Source organism: Glycine soja, chromosome 3 (genome assembly GCF_004193775.1).
Source record: "Glycine soja cultivar W05 chromosome 3, ASM419377v2, whole genome shotgun sequence".
Lineage (NCBI taxonomy): Eukaryota > Viridiplantae > Streptophyta > Magnoliopsida > Fabales > Fabaceae > Glycine > Glycine soja.
Genome location: NC_041004.1, coordinates 3,806,498 through 3,826,137, shown reverse-complemented (window position 1 = coordinate 3,826,137; position 19,640 = coordinate 3,806,498). Strand labels below are relative to the sequence as shown.

Genomic DNA, 19,640 nt, shown 5'->3' with positions numbered 1-19,640 from the left:
GAATCCACGGAAGAAGGTTCTTCCGTTGTTGTAAATTACAACTGTGAAAAAACCTGTTACAGTTGTGGAAGAACCTTCTTCCGTGCGATCTCGCGGAAGAAGTTCTTCCGTGAGAATTCACAGAAGAAAGTTCTTTCGCTGTTGTAATTTACAACTACGGAAGAATCTTCTTCCGTGAATTCCTGTGGAAGAAGTTCTTCCGTGAGATGACACGAAAGAAGATTTTTTCACAGTTATAACATAATTGCAGAGAAAGATTCTTCCACTAAAACATTAAGGAGTATTTTAGAAATTACAAAAAATTGCTGAGCGCACCAGCAATCTTGCTGGGTGCCCCTAACAATTCCCAAGAGAGTATTGTGAAAATAAAGGGGAGAGAAATTTAACATGAATTAGAAATAGATCTATATACGGGGTCCTGGTCCAATCCAATAGAACATATACAAGGATAGAAAGAAGTCCTCGTCAAATTATGTCATTTTTTTTAGTGTATAATTTTTTTTGGTTACATATGAAAAAAAATATTATATTTATCTCGATTATATATGTAACTCATGTAAAAAGTTACATTTATAATTATCTATACTTCTATACTATTAAATACCATTAATAAAAAAATATATGCTATTTTGGTGTACATATTTTTTTTTCATTTTATTTTTAAAACCACCTTTTCAATTTTTTTTATATCTATAACTAATACCTTCAATCAATCCTCGCCCCATTCAGATCCTGAAAATTATCTAATATTATTTTTATTTCTCAAAAAATTTAGAGAGGCACTATTTATAATCTATATAAAAAATCATTTTGTATAAATTTGAAATGGACGGAAAACATTTTTGTGTAAAATTTCATACTGTATTAGATAGAGATTAGAGAAAAGGTGCTATAAAAAAATTGTCATTTTAATTTATCTCTTTCTTTCCCTTTGCAACTCTCTGCAATAATGTGGACGCAGCAAGTGCTTCCTCTACCACCCCACAAACCGTTTCTTCGTTGTTCACCTTCGAACCCATCCTTTGTAAATGGCAAAAATGGTTATTGCAGAGTAAAGGCATTGACTTTGGATGAACTTCCCCCAAACGCGCTTCGGAAGAAGAGAGAGCCGCAATGGAGAGGAGGCTTCAGCCTCGGACTCGACTTGGGATTGGCTCGCACTGGCCTCGCCCTCAGCAAAGGCTTCTCTATTCGCCCTTTAACCGTAACAGTTTCTCTTTTTCTCCTTTTCTTTTAATTTTTTTCAATTTTCACTTCAGTGTTTCTGTGAAATTTGGATGAATTGAGCATGTAATTTGATACTCTGTTTTGGGTTCTTTATCCATTTTGTGAACTTCTTCTCGAAATGTTGAAATTAAATTTGGAAGAAGTTACTTGTTAGGAAAAATTACTTTTTAGTCCCTATGCTTAAAAATCCTCTTTTAGGGTGTATTCCATTAAGATTTTAAAAGACTACACTGGATTTTAATAGACGTTTTAGGAATCTAATGACTTTTAGGATTTTTTTAAAAAGACTTTTATGATTAGGATTTTGTAGTTTGGATTTAAATAGATTTACAACAAATGAATTCTTAAGATTTAAAAGGGCTTCATGAATTTACAAGATTTTAAAGGATTCTATAAATTTTTAGAAAACATTCGAATTTTAACAAATAAATGATAAGTTTTGAATTTTCGCAAACAGTCAATTTAGGGGAATTTTCACAAACAGCTTGCGGGCATAGTTTAATGGAGAAGTTATGAGGACGTTCATAAGCTGATGAAGAAAAAGAATTCAGTACATGCAAACTATCACTATAAAAAGAGAAAACAAGGAGAAGCTTATGGCTTTAAAGTGATAGAGCTGTCACAAATTTATTTGCTCTATGTTATTTATGTTTAGAAGTTTGATGTTGTGTGTCCAAGCTAGAAGACATCAAGCTCTATGTTAATCTCATCACTTCTCAAGCAGTAGACCTTGTTTTCCGAAGGGGTACTTTTTTTCTTTGTTTTGGTGGCAAGCAGGGATGAATGTGCACTTGAGAGATTACTAATAAGAGCTGAATTTGAGACATGGGCAAGGAAAAAGAGGAAGAAACCAGTAGAAAAAAAAGTTTGAAAAATCTCAAGGGTTTGGGTAAGATTGTTTAATGGGTGTGTTATTTATAATTTCTACTAAAAAAATCCCATGAAATCCATCAAAATCTATTTTAGAAAAAATCCATTGAAATTTGTGGACTTTTGAATAACAAGAGACTTTTTATATGTTATGAAAAATCTTAATTGAATACCAACGGATTTTATTGTACTCTTTGAAAAGTCTTAATAGTGTTGATTGAATATCACAAGATTTATTTTTATCATTTAAAAGTCTTGATCGAATATCATAAGATATTTTTAACAAAAAAAGTCTTTTAAATTCCTTTAAAATCCTAATTGAATACACCTCTTTAGTCCTTGTAAAAGTACTTTCAAATCCTTTTGGTCCTACTGTTACGCAAATTTTACCTTTTAGTTCTTGCCATTTTGTAAAGACAGGGATCAAAAGGATCCGAAAGTACTTGTGCAGTAGCCAAAGATGATCTTTTAAGTGTAAGAACTAAAAGGTAAAGTTTGTATAACTTTATGAATGAGTTATTTTTCCTTTATTAAGTAGTGACATCTCAAATAGATTCCTAACTCATTATTATAGGATATTTGGATTAGCTTCATGGTGAGGAAAAAATTAATTATTTTTTCACGGTGAAGGTAAAGCAGCAAATAGTTGTTTCTATTCTTTCACGGTGGCACAATGATTTTGTGGGATAGAATTGATTCTGTTGTCTTATCCAAACAGACTGTAAGTGACACGCCAAGATTTAATGGAACTATGATTATGGTAGGGACCAAAGGTGCCCACGTATTAACAAAATATGATGATAAAAAATATTTTAAAAAAATGAAAATAAGACATACTAATCAAACCCAGATCATAGAGGGACTAAAACCAAAGTTTAGTATACTTGTAAGGAATAAAAACATGTTTAAACATTAAATTTATGGGTGGAGCACATGGTACTAGTGTACTACATGTTTATTACTGCAAGATCAATTACGAATTATGTTATTTGTGTTTCATCAGCCATTTATAATCCTGCAGTTACTATAGGTTTTGGAACTGCGAGGACAGAAGCTTGAGGTTCAGATTATTAACATTGCCGAAGAAGAGGTTTTGATTCATTTTATTTCACTTGTACTACTTGGATTGGATCCTATATCTTTGAGGGTATTCTAAGTTTGAAATTGACATGGTTTTGAAACTGTAGGAGGTTGATGAGTTTATAATTGGACTTCCAAAATCTTCTGATGGGAAGGAAACACCACAGTCGAACAAAGTCCGAAGTGTTGCTGGAAGGCTTGCTGTTCGAGCTGCTGAGAGGTCAGGCATTTTAATGAAGCTTTGAATGTTTAAACTCTTCTATCTCTATTTATGCTTTCCAAAATAAGAAAACGAATTGCATTAGGCTGAGTTGCTTATTATAAGCTTGATCATTGTTCACAATAACATTCTTCTTCAATGTCAGTTTTATATATTATACTCTTCACTTTTGAAGCTGCTAAACCACCAGAATCGGGAGCTATGGGAATGCCTCCAATATTCAGTGATTGACCTTAGCAATTATATTAAGTGGCTTTATTCTTCTGTGGCCTTAAATTTTCATAACCAACAATAAATTTGATTAACTTATCTGGTTTCTGGAGACTGGAATTATGGATGGCTCCTTATAGGGGGTTTATTGAATTGATTAATTTCTATTTATATATCAACTCTATTTCAGGGGTTGGAGAGTGTATCTACAGGATGAACATGGGACAACAGAAGAAGCCAAAGATAGAATGATCAACATGTAATTGTTTTGAAACTTCTTTATTGATTGCATTATATCCTTTGCAATTCTAGCTTGAGTTTTGTGTGAAATGAATAATTTCCTAAGTGATATGGTTATCTTGGCAATGATATGGCATCTGATGCATTGTGACCAAAGTGAAAAGTTTACACAAAGGATATGCTACTTGCAGGATTTTGTATTCACTATTTATCTAGCGTATTTTATTATCAGAGACAGTTATCATATGCTTCATAAAGGGAAATTGATGGGAAAAGAACCCTGTAACCTTGGTGGATCTCATTCTCACAGGGCATCATGTTGAAGTTCTTTAGTGTTAAAAAACTAAATGAGTAGTTGGGAATCAAAACCTTCATCTGTAGATAAGACTTGCTTGTGAAGAAATATGCATGCTATCTCCAAAAACTATGAATCTTTTTATGTAGTTTGAGGCCATTTTTGGTATAAAATTGTTTGCCTATGAACAAAGATGTTATACTAACCCTCACACTAGCATGGTTTTTATTATGTGCTTAACTTCTGAGATCAGGGGAGGCGCCATGTGCGCTAAGGGTTGTTGGTCAGAGGAAGTAGTACTATAAGATGCGAGAGGCAAATGAAGATTCCTTTTAAAAGATGTCAATCTAAATTTTGTATTTTATTGGAAAATTGACACACTTATTACTCTTTCAGGAGTTTAAGTAAGTCCTCTCAGCAGAAGAAACTTGATGCCTATGCTGCCATGGTAAGTGAATATGATGTTTGATGCCTTTTTGGCAATATAGTTCATTCATACAAAGTTTTGTATGAACTTGGGATATCTAATTTTATGCTCCCTTTTTGGCAATATAGTTCATTCATGCAATGCTCCCTCATTTATACAAGACATTTCTAGAATAATGACTCTATCAATTTTTTTAACAGATGGTACTGGAGAGATATTTCTCCACGTCAGGTCAGGGTACTGAACTTGTTTTGCCCAAGAATCTAGAATTACAAGCAAAACTTCAAAGGGGTCCTCCCAAAGATGTTGATTTTTTCTCAGACGAAGACTAATCTCAGGTTTGCTTTGTTCCATTAGCTTCTATGGTCAATTTTATGGCGGTGCCTGGTAAGGGTTGACAACATGTTTGGAAGCAGCTTACTTGTACCATTCCTTCATGATTACAAATTGCAATTATGCATGAAAAAGTTTTCAAAAAAGAGAAAGATATTCCAACAATCAGTGATCAACATGAAGTATTTAGATTTTATATCAGGAAAGGGAGGGCAGCAAGCAAACCATGTCTATTCGAGGCATTAAAATTATTGTAAAAAATATATATTTATTCAACATGAAGTTTGAGCTTCTGATTATTATTATTTTCTTGATCCACTCTGTTTTCCATGTGGGATCTGTAGCTATTGGTGGTGAAATCATCCTAATTTTTTAACCCAGTTGATTAATGAAGTTTGTGTTTTAAGATCAATTGAAGTTATAATTTGCTCACATACTCCTTCTAAGAAATAAGTGGATATATATTTGTAACTTTCTATCAGGTGTTTTTTAAGGTTAGTTGTAGTTATGAATTGCTAATACTACTATAAAAAACAACAAGTGGGTGTAGGTTAACAAATTTCATATAGACTCACTCAAAAAATAGAGGGGACGACTCTTTCAGTGGAGAGAGAAAAAGATATTTTAAATTATTTTAAAAAGATAATTTAAAATTACATGATTGTCATGTAATTTATGTTTGTCTAAACAAAGGAATGATGTGCTTTTTGTCTAACAAAAATAGTATTGGTTGTTAACATACACCTTTTAAGTTATCTAAGAGAATTTTGTGTATGGTGAAAATTAAACATGAATAAAATAGATATTTTTACTAATATAAATACAGTGGGACATATATCATTGGGTCAATTCTTTGAATTATAATTTTTAAGTAGTTAATTGATTAACTAATTTTTACTCTTAATTATTTTTATATGGATATATGGTTTACAGTTATGATCCTTGCTTTTTTAAAATAAGAATTGTTTTGATTAGATATGTTTCATTTACTCACATTAATATTGACTCAATATATATGCAACAAGGGGAATTTTAACAATAATTTCTTTGACATTTTTTGTACAATTGATTGAAATTTAGCAAAATTTAAAAATTTTGGTTAGTGTAACTTCTCATTTAATGGTTTTCTATTCTGATTTAGGAGACCCATAAATTAGTGATTTTCAAAACATTTCAATCAATCATAAACTGTTGAAAAAAGAGTATCCAAGAAGGTGCCACTAACATTTTTTCCTTATACCAATTCTTTGACTTGGTTATTGCCAAGTTAAAATAATTTTTGAGAAAAAAATTGTTTGATTAGATCATAAGTTTAAAAATAATATAAATTATGTGAAAATAATAACTAATTAACTTATTAAGTTGCCTTAAAAAACTATTAAGTTTAATGGTCTAAGTTAATAAAACAAAAACGAAAAAGTTGAGGTACCAAGACCTATCATACTAGCATACTTTTATTAGGGACTAAAAATGTAAATCCTGATAAAATGAAGGACAATTTACATAATTTATCTTTTCCGGTAGTTCTGAAATAAAAGAAAAAATTGTCAGGCCCCTCACACATTATACAGGTAATTCACATGTTAAGTCATGTGGAAGCCAATGTGAATATTAGGCTATCACTTAATTAACATTCTAGGTTAACATAATGATTTTGTCAAAAAAATAAAATAAAAAAAATTCGAAGTTAACAACAAAATTAAAAACGGAGAGGAAAAATTCATGTGGAATTATAACTAGTCAAAGTTTTATTGATGAATTAAAAATAGAAATAAAAAGGTAACAAAACATAATTCACCCTTTTTAATTTTCTAAAGAGAAAATCAAAATAATCCCATATTAAGCATTTTTTTTATATTAAAGTTGTTTCTATAGTTTATTTAAACAAGACAGTGAGCTGATTCACTGATTTTGAAATTAAAGTGGCCGGTTGGATCCCATTCCATTTTTAAAACTTAAAGTCTAAATTGACTTACGCATTCGTATAATTTTTAAAACATACGTCTACTTAATGGATTCGTACTAAAATTGACTTCGTACCTTAATGGGTAGAGTACTCAATATGCATACTATTAATTTGCATACTGCTTGCTTAATCTAATTACACTCATATATATATATATATATATATATATGGATGAATACTTAGTTTAGTAATGAAGTTAGTCCCATACTACGGCGCCTTCACTTTTCTTCTTCTTTTTTCCTTACTTTTGTCTATTATTAGTTTATTATTACATTGTAATTAGTTGCATTCAAAAGTTTAACCATGTGCGATGGAGAGTATATCAATTTGTATATAAGCCAAATCATATTGATTCTAGCTAGTGTAAAAAATTTCTCTTCCCTTTGTCTTTTCCGCTATAGGGGTGTGTTTGCTTATTTTTTCTATAGAAAGTGCTTTGTGTGCTTAGTGGATTCGAAGTTTACATGGCTTCATTGCTTCTTATATCTTCTCCTAATGCTTGTTCAATCACAACTGGTACCTATACATTATGTCAGCTTTCACATTACCCATTACTTACTTCTTTGATTTCATTCATTTTCATTGTAAAACCTTTGGTCATTTTTACATTACAAATTGTTTAATTTGCTGACTAATATGAGGAACCTTGGTATTTGTAGGTGGGAATCTCCGGCGGAGTAAACATTCCACCAAGAATTTTTACTATGCAAGTATGTATCAGTCTTTCACATTTTACCTTCATCTGCTAGGTGAAATGTTTTAGTTGAAGGAATCACTTTGACCTTTTATGGAACAAGAAATATTATTAGTTACTTCTTTTGGTCCTTTATGGTAAAATTAAATAGATATATTTTTTAGGTATAATTATAAGAAATATAAGTTTACTTTCAAATATTAATTGATAATTTTTTATATCTTTAATTTACTGTGAAATCTATTAATAATATAAGTGGATGTATCCATTGGTTTATTTAATAACATAAGACACATTTATTGGTGAAAAAAATATCTCTTGAATTATTAGTATGGTTATTGAATAGAACCACTACTTAAAATATTTAATTCTATGAGTTTTTCTAAAATAAAATTTAAATTTATAAAATTATTAATTAAAATCGACTAATTAACTTAACTACTTCATGGGTCCTTTGGAAAGGTTTCCATGCAAGTTCAAAGGAAAGGAGGATTATTTATTTTTATTTCAAATTAAAAATCAGGTAATATTTAATGAATTCATAGAATTTAATTAAAATAAAGAATAGTATTAAATTTATATTAATATATTGTATTATATATTTTTTAAATTATTAAATTAGAAGATACTAATTCAAAATATAAAAAAATATTTTCTCCACCCGTCAAAAGTTATATCCTAAGCTGTCTCTTAACTTGACATAAGATTGGGATGGATTTATGGCCCTTTTTTGTTTGTTTGCTTTAATAATAAAAATAATCGAAGAGTAAATAAAAAAATTAAAAATAGTTAAATTAAGATAATACAATATTCAATAAGTAATGGAAAGATTACGGTACCAATTATATACTACGTGAAAGGTTAATCAAAGTTATCTAGACTAAAATATAAATTATTGAAAATATATTGTTCGCTTCATTTTTCCTTTTACACAATATGAATATTTTGTTTAATGTTGTTCGTGTTAAATTTAATTTTGTTCTTCTATATTAGTATTTGCGAGCGTTATCTTAAATACCATTTGGATATTAAGAGGTTTCTTTTTTTAAATAGTATTTTGTAACAATAGCTTTAAGCAAATGAGCAGTAAAAAAAAAAACTTTAAGCAAATGGGTTTATTTTTCTCAATACAAAACAATCTTAATTATTTTTTTCAAAATGAAAGTAATCTTTAAAACTAATTTAATTTCCAGTTTTTAAAAATCTTCAAAATAAAATTCATTTCAAAATTAAACTCAACCCTTTCCAAAAATATATTTTCAAAGAAAAACCATTTTTTTTTCAAAGTTAAAGTGAACCAACTAACAATAATGTTTTCACAATCATGTGAATTTTAGTTTCCAAAAACCTATGCATACATAGTAGCAATAATTGAACTCGTCATCCCAAAAATAATTGGACTCGTTATAGTTACAATAACTTTCTTTTTTAGTTTCTATATATAGTTTAAAACATTTGTTTTGGTCCCATAGTTGTAATATTTTTACCCTTTTGGTCCTCGGGGTCAAGTGTTGACAAATGTTGTTCGAAACAAACATAACATAATTCATTTAATTTATGTTCATCTCAAATGTCGTTAGAAGAGGATCAAAAGGACAAAAAGGACAACTATGATTTTTTTAGATAGAAAGTTATTGTAACTAAAGAAAAAAAAATAGGAAACAATCAAAATCAATTCCCTTTTCTTGTTAATGAGATAAACTAAATGTTTTGAAATTCGTCTTGCATGTTCAATTAGAGACATTTTTATAATGAAGTATATTATTAACATGATTTTCTATGCATAAATGATTATATATTGAATCCAAAACTATATTTTTGATAACTAATTTTTCACATTAAGGGGTTTTGTTTAATGTTTTCTCTAAAAATAAAATTTGGTGGTAATTTCTCAATTATGCTTTCTCGATTCATCATCTTGTCGTGATCTTGGTAGCAATAATTTTAAAACAAGAATCTATTTTTTGTTGTGCATGCACCACTAATACTACATTATATTGAACATTTGGTGCTATAGGTTTTGGTGAATTAAAAGCTTCACAAGAGAAAAGAGCAACTCAAACTGAATATAATCATTTGAGGTTGCAGCAATCAAGTTTGAACCATTATTACAAATGCATTGAAGGAGGTTCTACATATCAACAATATACCAGAAAATATGTTTTGAAAGCAGTCCCTAGACCATCTTTTGATTTTGAACCTCATGCTTCTGATCCCAAAAACATTTTAGACTCTGTCAAAAAACTCTTGGTTGCTTTCTATTGGTTTTGCTATCCTTACTCAATGATTGGCCAAGTAAGTTCAAACTTTTATAGTATTACTCTCTTAAATAATCCTCTAATATTTTGGTTATTGCTTAATGTAGTTCATTTGTATTAAACACTTTTTTGTTTATATATTAATATTCTTAATTTTTAAGTGGGTTAATTTCATTTGTATTTGGGCAGATGTTAAGCATAATTTCTACGTCTCTTCTTGCAGTGGAGAAACTATCATATATATCTCCACTATTTTTTATTGGTGTGTTACAGGTAAAATTCCAAATATGTTGTTTTCCTGTAAATAGCCCATCGTAAATTACCATTTAACTCCAGTAATATTTTTTAAGTTTTTGAAATGTTTCAGGCTATGGTACCTCAGTTGTTTATGAGTATTTATATGAATGGTGTGAATCAATTGTTTGACGTTGAAATAGACAAGGTATGAAACTTTACTAGTAGAAATAAATAATCTGGATCAATAATAAATTCTCTTTTTTATGTCTTTTGGGCTTCTATATTTCTCCGTAAAAAAATATGATAAGGACGGAATTGTTTGTTTTGTCTAAAGTTGGATAATGATAAACATATAAAGAATAGTTGTATACAAGAGCATTTGCTCACTTGCAACAATTTGAGCAATTTTTATAATTTTGACTACAAAACTCCTTTTTATATTTTGGTTTATGAAGCCTCCTTTGTTATTGTAGCATTTGATATATGGTCGAGAAAGCATACATTATTTCATAGCTTACAAAATTTTGGAGGAAGTATCACATGGTTTGTCTTTTAATTGACTAATGTATGTTTCATGTTTTATTGTAGATTAACAAACCACATCTTCCATTGGCATCTGGTCAATTATCCTTTAGAACTGGCGCCATTATTGTTGCATCATGTTTAACTTTGGTGCGATATAAATTCATCCTTTAATTTTCTATTATGATATTTTTCAAGATGAGCTTTATTAACATAGTAGATGGAGGCTTATTGATTTATTCTTTTTTGTAGAGTCTTTGGATTAGCTGGATTGTAGGTTCTTGGCCATTGATTTGGAATATTGGATTGTGCTCTTTGATATGGACAGCTTATTCAATCAATGTGAGTTATTTTTAATTGTATTTAAAATTCTTTTATACCTTTTACAATATTTTATGGCATTAGTATGTAAAGGTTATGAAAGACAGAAATGCATGATGCAATGGTTGGAGTTGTTGTCATGTGACTCACTCATATTATTGATTCTTTTTGTTTTGATAAGGACACTTTTAGTGAATTCATATATATCATAAGGGTACTCAGCTACCCAATTATCCATATATACCCCTAACACCTTTAAGATAAGAAAACATGATTGTCTCAAGAGTATTCAACTGTCCCACTTTGTCAAATACATGAGTACTTAGGCATCCTCAACCATAACAAGAGCCTATAGTGTTTGACTATTCGCCCTAGCCGAATACTCAAGCACCTCTACCTTCAAATTCAATAGTACTCGAGAATCTGGTGTCATTGCGTACTAATACAAACCTCAGGAAACCTATGCCATCGTGTAACCAATACTATGAAAAAAATGGAATCTTGATTCTGCTATGCAATTTTGTATGATGGAATGATGATTCTATTTTGACTATGAAAATGGAAAAAAAAAAAATACTTGGGCAATGCAAGCGTGGAGAATGAAGAGAAGAAAAGAGGAAAGAGGGGGAATGAATGAATGAAAAGGGATAAGGAAAGGTGGAAAATGGTAGTTTGGTAATTGCTTTTGATTGGTAGTCAATAGTAACATCCTTTATAATGTGGTGATAACAAAAGGCTATTTTTTGTGGCATTCCAAAATAAAATTATCGAGTGAGCCACCTTGGCTTGCTTAGTAGGTGGGCCAATGCAATCTGATTGACCTCCTGGCATGTCTTAAGTTTATTGGTCTGATCGTTCCATCGCAAGTTAATGGGTTAAATCGATTGACCCACTTTAAAAAAAATCATTTTTAGCAACAACAAAAAAACTACTTCAAAAATTTTAATTATCACAAGGTGAATGCATGAAACAAATAACATAAAAAATGAATAATGCTAATGATTGAAAAATCCTACAGAATGTGATATTTAGCAAACTAAAAAATTTATTAGTATTCATCCATTGCTTCCTTTAATTTATGATAGCATCTAATAAGAAATGGAAGTTTAAATCAGAAAAAAATAAAGAATAGAATTAATAGGATAATATCCTATACCAAAGGATCATTTAAAATTTAAATTTTATCATTAGCTATTATAATTACCAAATGAGGATTATATGAAAGACATATTTATATAATATAATCCCCCCATTAATTCTCCTACTAAACAAATCAAAAATTAAAGTAAATAAATGCATTGTAAAAGTTTTTTTTTGTTTTAAGTTTTTTTTAGGCAAAATGGGAAAGATAGAAAGGTTTTGAAGGTTGAAGTGATCCCAACTAGATTGACACTCCCAACAACCACCAAACACAACATCCAACTCCCAAATATATTAAATCCAAAAGAAAGAGAACAAACAAAACATTGGGTGGCCAAGAATCAAACCGAACAGTACCATATCAGAAAGTCTATTTATTTGTATTAGTGAGTTGCTTATGTTAATAGTGGGAACTCTCACTAATTCATAGGTGAATTTTTTTTACACGTTATATTTTAGTTCTTAAAATTTATGTAATGAGTTTTTGAATTGATTTAATTGAGTTAAATGAAATTAGATTAAATTAAGTTCAATGAATTTTTTTAGTTTAATTAAATAAGATTCATATTTTAGCAATAATAATGAATTCATATAGTAAATTCTTGGTAGATTAATAGAACATATATGACATTGCTTTTATTTAGCTAAAAGAATTAATTGTATATAATTTTTTATATAGTTGATGAATCCTTGTCAAATTATTCAACATGTATTATCTGATATTGATTTTGTTTTAACCATGTTTGAGGCTACAAGCAAACACATATAATATGTTTAAAAATGGATATGCACTAGAACTAATTATTATATATATATAAAAAAAACTTAAGCTATTAGGTGAAATTAAATGTATCTTTTAAATTGTATATCTCGAACACACCTTTTATGCAAATTCTTTTAGGTTTGAAGTGTGAAACAATCCTATTGGTCAACTTGAGCCAAATTTCAATTTTTTCATATTATAGGGAAGTGGCATCAAGGATTAAATTGCAAACAACTTAGTCATAGGCTTGAATGCAACGATATCATGTCATGAGCCAACTATTTCAAAAGCATAACTTTGTGTTTGGATGACTTTCTTTCAAATTGCAAACTAGAATTTTAAATATAAAGAAATCAAATTAATGCATTTTAGTTACTTTTATTTGCAAAAATGTTTTGGATAAATAAGATAGTTTGGGCATATATAATTTTCCATTATAGAAGTTTATTCTCTAGAGCCAATCATTTCAAAATAATTTGTAATAGAGTGAAATTTCAAAGTTCTTAAAAATATTATCTAATAAAAATACTCAATATTCTAAAATTTTCTTTGTTTAAAATAGAAACAAGATATTTCATGTTAGATAAGAAAATACATTTACTTATTAAAATTCATTATTCAAATGCAAACTAAACTATCAGATGCATGAATATTCTCTTACAAACACACTAATGATTAAAAGATTGTTTGACAATGAGATCACTATTTTGAAATTTTTTTCAGGCACCTTTGTTGAGATGGAAGAGACATCCACTGCTCGCGGCAATGTGTATTTTTGCAACTATGACACTTATATTTCCAATTACAATATTCCTTCATATACAGGTTTTTGTTCTATATCTAATTTTTCTTTTTATAGACCTCTAGTTCTGGATGAACACGTACTATCTTATATGCATGTAACAATAGCTACAATTTCTTATACTAAAATTTTAAGGTTGATTATATTGGATTTACAATCAACTATTCAAATTCACCAATCAAAATTGAATAATGAGATGTGAGTGAGAAAGTTGAAAAACAAAAGTTGAATATGTAAAGCGAAGAATGAGCTTCACTTTCATTGCTTTAATTTGGCATGTATATTTTTTTTTATCAATATGTGAATATTTATTTATTTAATATGATATGTACATTTATACTAAAAGTTAACTATGCCAACTATAACTATCTCGCTTGAATAATAAAGAGCCTATAACTAACTAATGTTTATAAGTTACAAACAATTACATGTAAAAGTCACAATATCATCTAAAATCCCCTTTGTATGTATTTATATATATTTTTTCTATATATCCTTTGGAAAATAATCATTTCCATGTTAAATAAAGTAAGAAAGATGAAAAGAAGTACTATACTCTTTTTTATTGCTAATTCGTGTAACAATGTCCAGACCTTTGTGTTGAAGAGGCCCGCAGTCTTTTCCAGATCATTGATTTTTGAGGTTGCATTCATGAGTTTATACTCTATAGGTATAGCCTTGTACAAGGTAAAGGCATCTATTTTTTCATCACATACATTTGTTTCCAACATCAAACTTAATTTTGGTCCAATATGTGTACATAATATAAAACCTTTTATTACATTTATATACAGGACGTACCTGACATTGAAGGAGATAAAGCATTTGGTATTGATTCTATTTCAGCACGTTTAGGTCAAAAATGGGTAAAATTTTCAAGTCAACATTTTAGTAGAATTGGTTGTGCTCTCTTGTGTATTCCTTGACTGTCTCTAACTAATATATATTTGTTAGGTATTTTGGCTTTGTGTTTTCCTTTTTGAAATGGCTTTTGGAGTTGGCCTTCTGGCTGGAGCATCATCTTCTTACCTTTGGATTAAAATTGTCGCGGTAATATGTTTATTACTTTTATAAATTGCAACTATAGTTGTGTTGTATCCACTTAAAAAATATTTTGTTTTGCACCTCAAGATATAGGTACCATTTTGATTGGCAAGTATTAGAATATAAAACAAATGTCTTATAATATATTGGTTGTATCTTAAGTAATTTAGGTAGACTTAGATTATTTCTTAGGATTATTTTTTTAAAATATCATGAATTACTTAATTATTTATTTAAGATTAGGGATCATTATTAATATAATATAAATTAATATTTTTTTAACCTTTATGACACATCTTCCACATCAATTATATTATAAATATATCATAATAAGTATTTGGTTTGTTTTTCCTTCCATTCTATAACAAAATCTTTTAGAATAGTGAATCTAATTGGAGCAATTACCATCCAACAAGTGAAAGTATATTATTGATAAGAAAACAAAATCAAATACAAAAAATGTGAAAACAAATGCTACTAGCCAAGGTCTCAAGCTAGAAAACTGATAAATAGTACACATAATTTGTTTCTCCCTTATAACCTTTCTATATGTATAGAATTTAATACATTGCAGCATGTTATGTGTTTGCTTAATATTAACAACTTGTGATATGAAAATTTAAACAAATAAATATTTTTCTAGGAAGGTTGTCTATTGCATAGATTAATGCAACTTTAGAATCATCATAATAGTGTTAAGGGTAAAAATTGATATTTAAAGGAGACATTCTTAATTTGAGGATAAAATGTAGGTTTAAATAAGTGAATATAAGCTCGCTCTTTATTTTTTTACATATCCCAATAAGTGAATATAAGCTCGTTTAAACTTTCTAGTGATGTTGCTTTTAAATTTATTTGGTGTCAATGTTGTAGGGTTTGGGATATGCTGTTCTTGCTTCAGTACTTTGGCACCAGGCCAAAATTGTAGATTTGAAAAGCAAAACTTCAATGAGATCATTCTATATGTTGATTTGGAAGGTAATCTTCTTAAAGACTATTTATTATTTACCATTTGTGGAGTACAATATTAATATTATTATTTTAAAGAAATAGCTATTTGGTTACTTTTCCCTTGTTATGAGAAAATAAGGTTGTTTGATTTCTATTAACTTCTAATCTTCAATTAAATACAAACCACAAGATATATAGTAGCTAAACTGAACTTATTTATTTGTGAACAAGAATTCTTATCACTAAGTTGATGCAATTAATCATATATAGGTCTAATTTCATCTTCCAGTGAAAAAAACATTGTTCAAAGTGTATAACATATTGGGACATGATGTAATTTATAACTTCTACAGTTTGGAATATGCACTTTTTATTATTCATAGTTTTTTTTTAGTTTTTTTATTCCAACTGACATTTCTATTTAGGTTCACTTACAAAGTATCATTGATGTTACTTTTGTGTTATTGTAAGACTTTGGTTTTTTGTTAGTTGTGAATTCTTTGATTTTTTTTTTCATTAACGTTTTGAGAGAAAGAAAATTATGCTTTTACCACATGTGGCTTTATTAAATTGATATTATTTCGAAGGGCTTAATTTATACCATTTTCATGTCAAAGGAATTATATTGTAGGAGATTAGGACTTCCTTATATAGGTTCAAATAGAGTTTTATTTTTTATTTTTTTTATGGATTTGGGTCCCCCTCACACACAGTTGTATATCCTACTTTTAGTTATTAATAATATTTATGTGTGTTGCAATTGATTGTTAGAGACAGTGGTGTCCACCTTTTTGGGATGCATGCATCTTAGTCATTTGCATGCATGTTGCTTTAAAAAATGGTGTTATTTTAAAGGCTTCAACAAAGCTCACTGTCAAATTCATATTCATAGTGATGAGTTTTGGGTGGATTGTTATTTAAAAAATAGTTTATTACACGGAATAACTTGATAAATTCAATAGAAAAGATTCCTCATTTGAGTTATTCACTTATTAAATGAATATAATTATTTTGTCCCAAAATAGACCAACTCAGTAGGAGAAAATTAGTTGAGTGTTAAATAAAAAAATTTAAATACCTCTAATTAGACCAAAAACAATATAATTAGCTTAGCTATCGGGTTATTTATTTGTTTCATTTATTTTACAACTCTATTAATGTTATATTTCAATCACTTTTTAATAAATATTTATATTCTATGAATCAATATTTTTTTGTCTATGGGCTTGAAAAGAAGATTAATTTTGTATAATTCTTAAATGTCTATTTTGTTGTTCCTTTCAATCCGGTGTTTAAATTAGCTTCCTTCATTAAATAAACTTATTTTAATAGTCAATTTGTATAAAATCATTTTAATAATTTCATAAATAAAGTTTCTTATACTAATATTTAAGTTATGACATTGAAAATTTTATATGAAAAAACAGTTTAAGTCTAATTTGTTAATATATATTTACTACAAAATCATATTTTGATTTGATCATTTTAACTTCATATATTAAAAGAATGGGATTAACAATTATATGTAAAAATTTACATTTTTCTTATATATATATATATATATATATATATATATATATATATATATATATATATTAAAATTAAATTTATTTTATACAAAATAGGTTTAAGTTATTTCTTAAATAATAATATCATGAATAAAAATTTTCTGATTTTTTCATGCAATGTATTGTAAAAGTTTTAGATGCAAATTTAATTATTTTTATGTATAAAGAGAAAACGTATATATTTTTAAAAAAATTGCATTTTAATATTTTTATGATTAAAAATTAAGTTAAAATTAAAATAAATATCATTCATAACACAAGTAAAAGTCTAGTGGTTTCATATTGTTTGCACTATATTCTTTATCATTTTCATACGAAGTGGAACATGATTTTGTATTCATGTCTTGTTTCTTTTTGCAGTTGTTGTACGTGGCATACTTTCTCATGCCTTTAATTAGCCAAGGATGTCATTGAAGGTTAAAGCAATGTTTACAACACATACAATAGAATAAAAGGATTCTGTTTTGAATCTAAAATGTATTAAACTAGTAAAAATTACAAACATATATGTCGTCTAGATACTAGTTAAGATAAATTATTTTATCCATAATTTTTTTTGTTATTTATGATTTTGATTTCTAAACTTTTTATCATTTTTGATAACTAATCAACGTCGTTAAATATTTTTTTCATCTAATATTTTAGTTTTTTTCATCTATTTTTATCATTAAGTGATGACATTACATGAATTTTATTATTATTTTATTATGATTTATTTTCTAATGGCCAAAAATGGTCCAAAATTACTTGGTAACTTGTTTAATTAAATGATCGTAAACATATTTTCTAACCCAAATCCAAATTCAAGCACTAAAATGATTAACCCAAATCTAAATTCACTTATACACAATTTCAAATTCAAATTCAAACATAAAAATAATTAGACTAAAATATAATTTTTGTTCCCCTATTTTTTTCAAATATATGATTTTAGTTTTCTTATTTTTTAATTGAGATATTTCATCTCCCACTTTTAAAAAATTTGTAATTTTAGTCTCTCATTTTTAATTGAGACATTGTGTCTCCCTATTTTATAAAATTCATAATTGTAGTCTTTGTGATCGATTTCAGATATTAATATGTGTACTTTGTAAACATTGATTGATAGATGTCTATTTATTATTCATATAACAATTTTTTTTATTCAAATTATTTAATTATTAATAAGCTTAATTTATAAAAAAAAAGTTAAAAAATACATTATTAAATTTGAAATTGAAAAAGACTAAAACCACATTTTTTAAAAAAAATATCTCAATTAAAAAATAAAAAATTAAAATTACAAATTTTTAAAAAATAAAAAAATAAAATTCTCAACTCAAAAATAATCACACTAACAAGTTTAGATTCAAACACATAAATAATTATCCCATAATCCACACTTATCTTAACAATGATTGTATCTAACTTATATCACACCACATTCCTTTGCTACGGTGGGAAATGAGTTTGTCTAACGTACCATAACAGGAAGCGCAAGTTGCAGGAATTTTTTTTGAAGGAAGGAGCAGCAGCAGAAGAACAAAGCAATGGGCTTCAGAAGATGAGAATCGATACGCTCGATGATTCGCATTTAGGTCTCACGTCATCATTCATTCTTCTTTGTTATCCATTTAGCTTTGGGTCTTTGGTCAATTTTTCTTTTTTATTAAGTTGGTCAATTTTTCATTACAAAATTATTTGCTGACTAATATGAGGAACCATTGGTAATTGTATGTGGAAATCTCTGGCGGAGTAAACATTCCCCTGAAAATATTTACTATGCAAGTATGAGGTATGACTCATATATATACTTTTATTCCTTTGATTAACCTGTATTATCATTACTTAACTTCTTGAATATCTCAAAATAACATTTTCAAAGAAAAATCTTTTTTTAAAAGAAAATATGTTCAAAAAATGTAACTTTGATTTTCTTAGCACCTAAGGATATAGATATATTACTAGGAGCAATGATTGGAGTGTCATGCCAGAGATGAATTATTAAAAAAATCCATTCATTTAAAAAATGAATTTTATTTTAATTTTTCATGTTTCATAAAATCCAAAAACAAAATCAGTAAACAAAAAATAGGAAGAAATCAAATTTAATGTTTTGTGCAACAAAATACATTTTGGTAGAGTGACTTCTCTTATTTTGGTTTTTAAATTGATTATTCTCCGTTCACTATTTCATCATGATCTTGGTACAAGAATTTTAAAACATGAATCTTTTTTTTTTTTTTTGTGCTTGGCCACTAATACTACATCTAATAATTGGTGCTCTAGGGTTCTTAGGCATCAAAAGCTTCACGACACAAAAGAAAAAAAACAAATGAAATATAATGTTATGAACAACAACCAAGTTTGAACTATCGTTACAAATGCATTGAAGGAGGGTCTACATATCAAGAATGCAACAAACAATATTAGGTGTTTTCCACAAGTTTACCTATCCATATGCATGATTGGCGTAGAAGTACAAACTTTTCT

General features: G+C 28.0%; 2 protein-coding genes across 2 annotated transcripts; both read left to right on the top strand.

Moving 5' to 3' along the window:
• Positions 1-861: 861 nt before the first annotated feature.
• Positions 862-5,314, top strand: LOC114405940 (putative pre-16S rRNA nuclease). Its single transcript, XM_028368468.1, has 6 exons — positions 862-1,204; positions 3,128-3,187; positions 3,285-3,397; positions 3,798-3,866; positions 4,539-4,590; positions 4,770-5,314. The coding sequence occupies exons 1-6, from the start codon at positions 950-952 to the stop codon at positions 4,899-4,901; spliced, it is 681 nt and encodes a 226-aa protein (XP_028224269.1). The 5' UTR covers positions 862-949; the 3' UTR covers positions 4,902-5,314.
• Positions 5,315-7,281: 1,967 nt separating this feature from the next.
• On the top strand, positions 7,282-17,582 carry LOC114405649 (glycinol 4-dimethylallyltransferase-like). The gene is made up of 13 exons (XM_028368090.1): positions 7,282-7,384; positions 7,528-7,578; positions 9,580-9,857; positions 10,010-10,093; positions 10,188-10,262; positions 10,646-10,729; positions 10,832-10,921; positions 13,527-13,628; positions 14,197-14,292; positions 14,400-14,471; positions 14,560-14,655; positions 15,523-15,627; positions 17,529-17,582. Exons 1-13 carry the CDS (start codon positions 7,333-7,335, stop codon positions 17,580-17,582), a joined length of 1,239 nt encoding a protein of 412 aa, XP_028223891.1. The 5' UTR covers positions 7,282-7,332.
• The last annotated feature ends 2,058 nt before the right edge of the window (positions 17,583-19,640 follow it).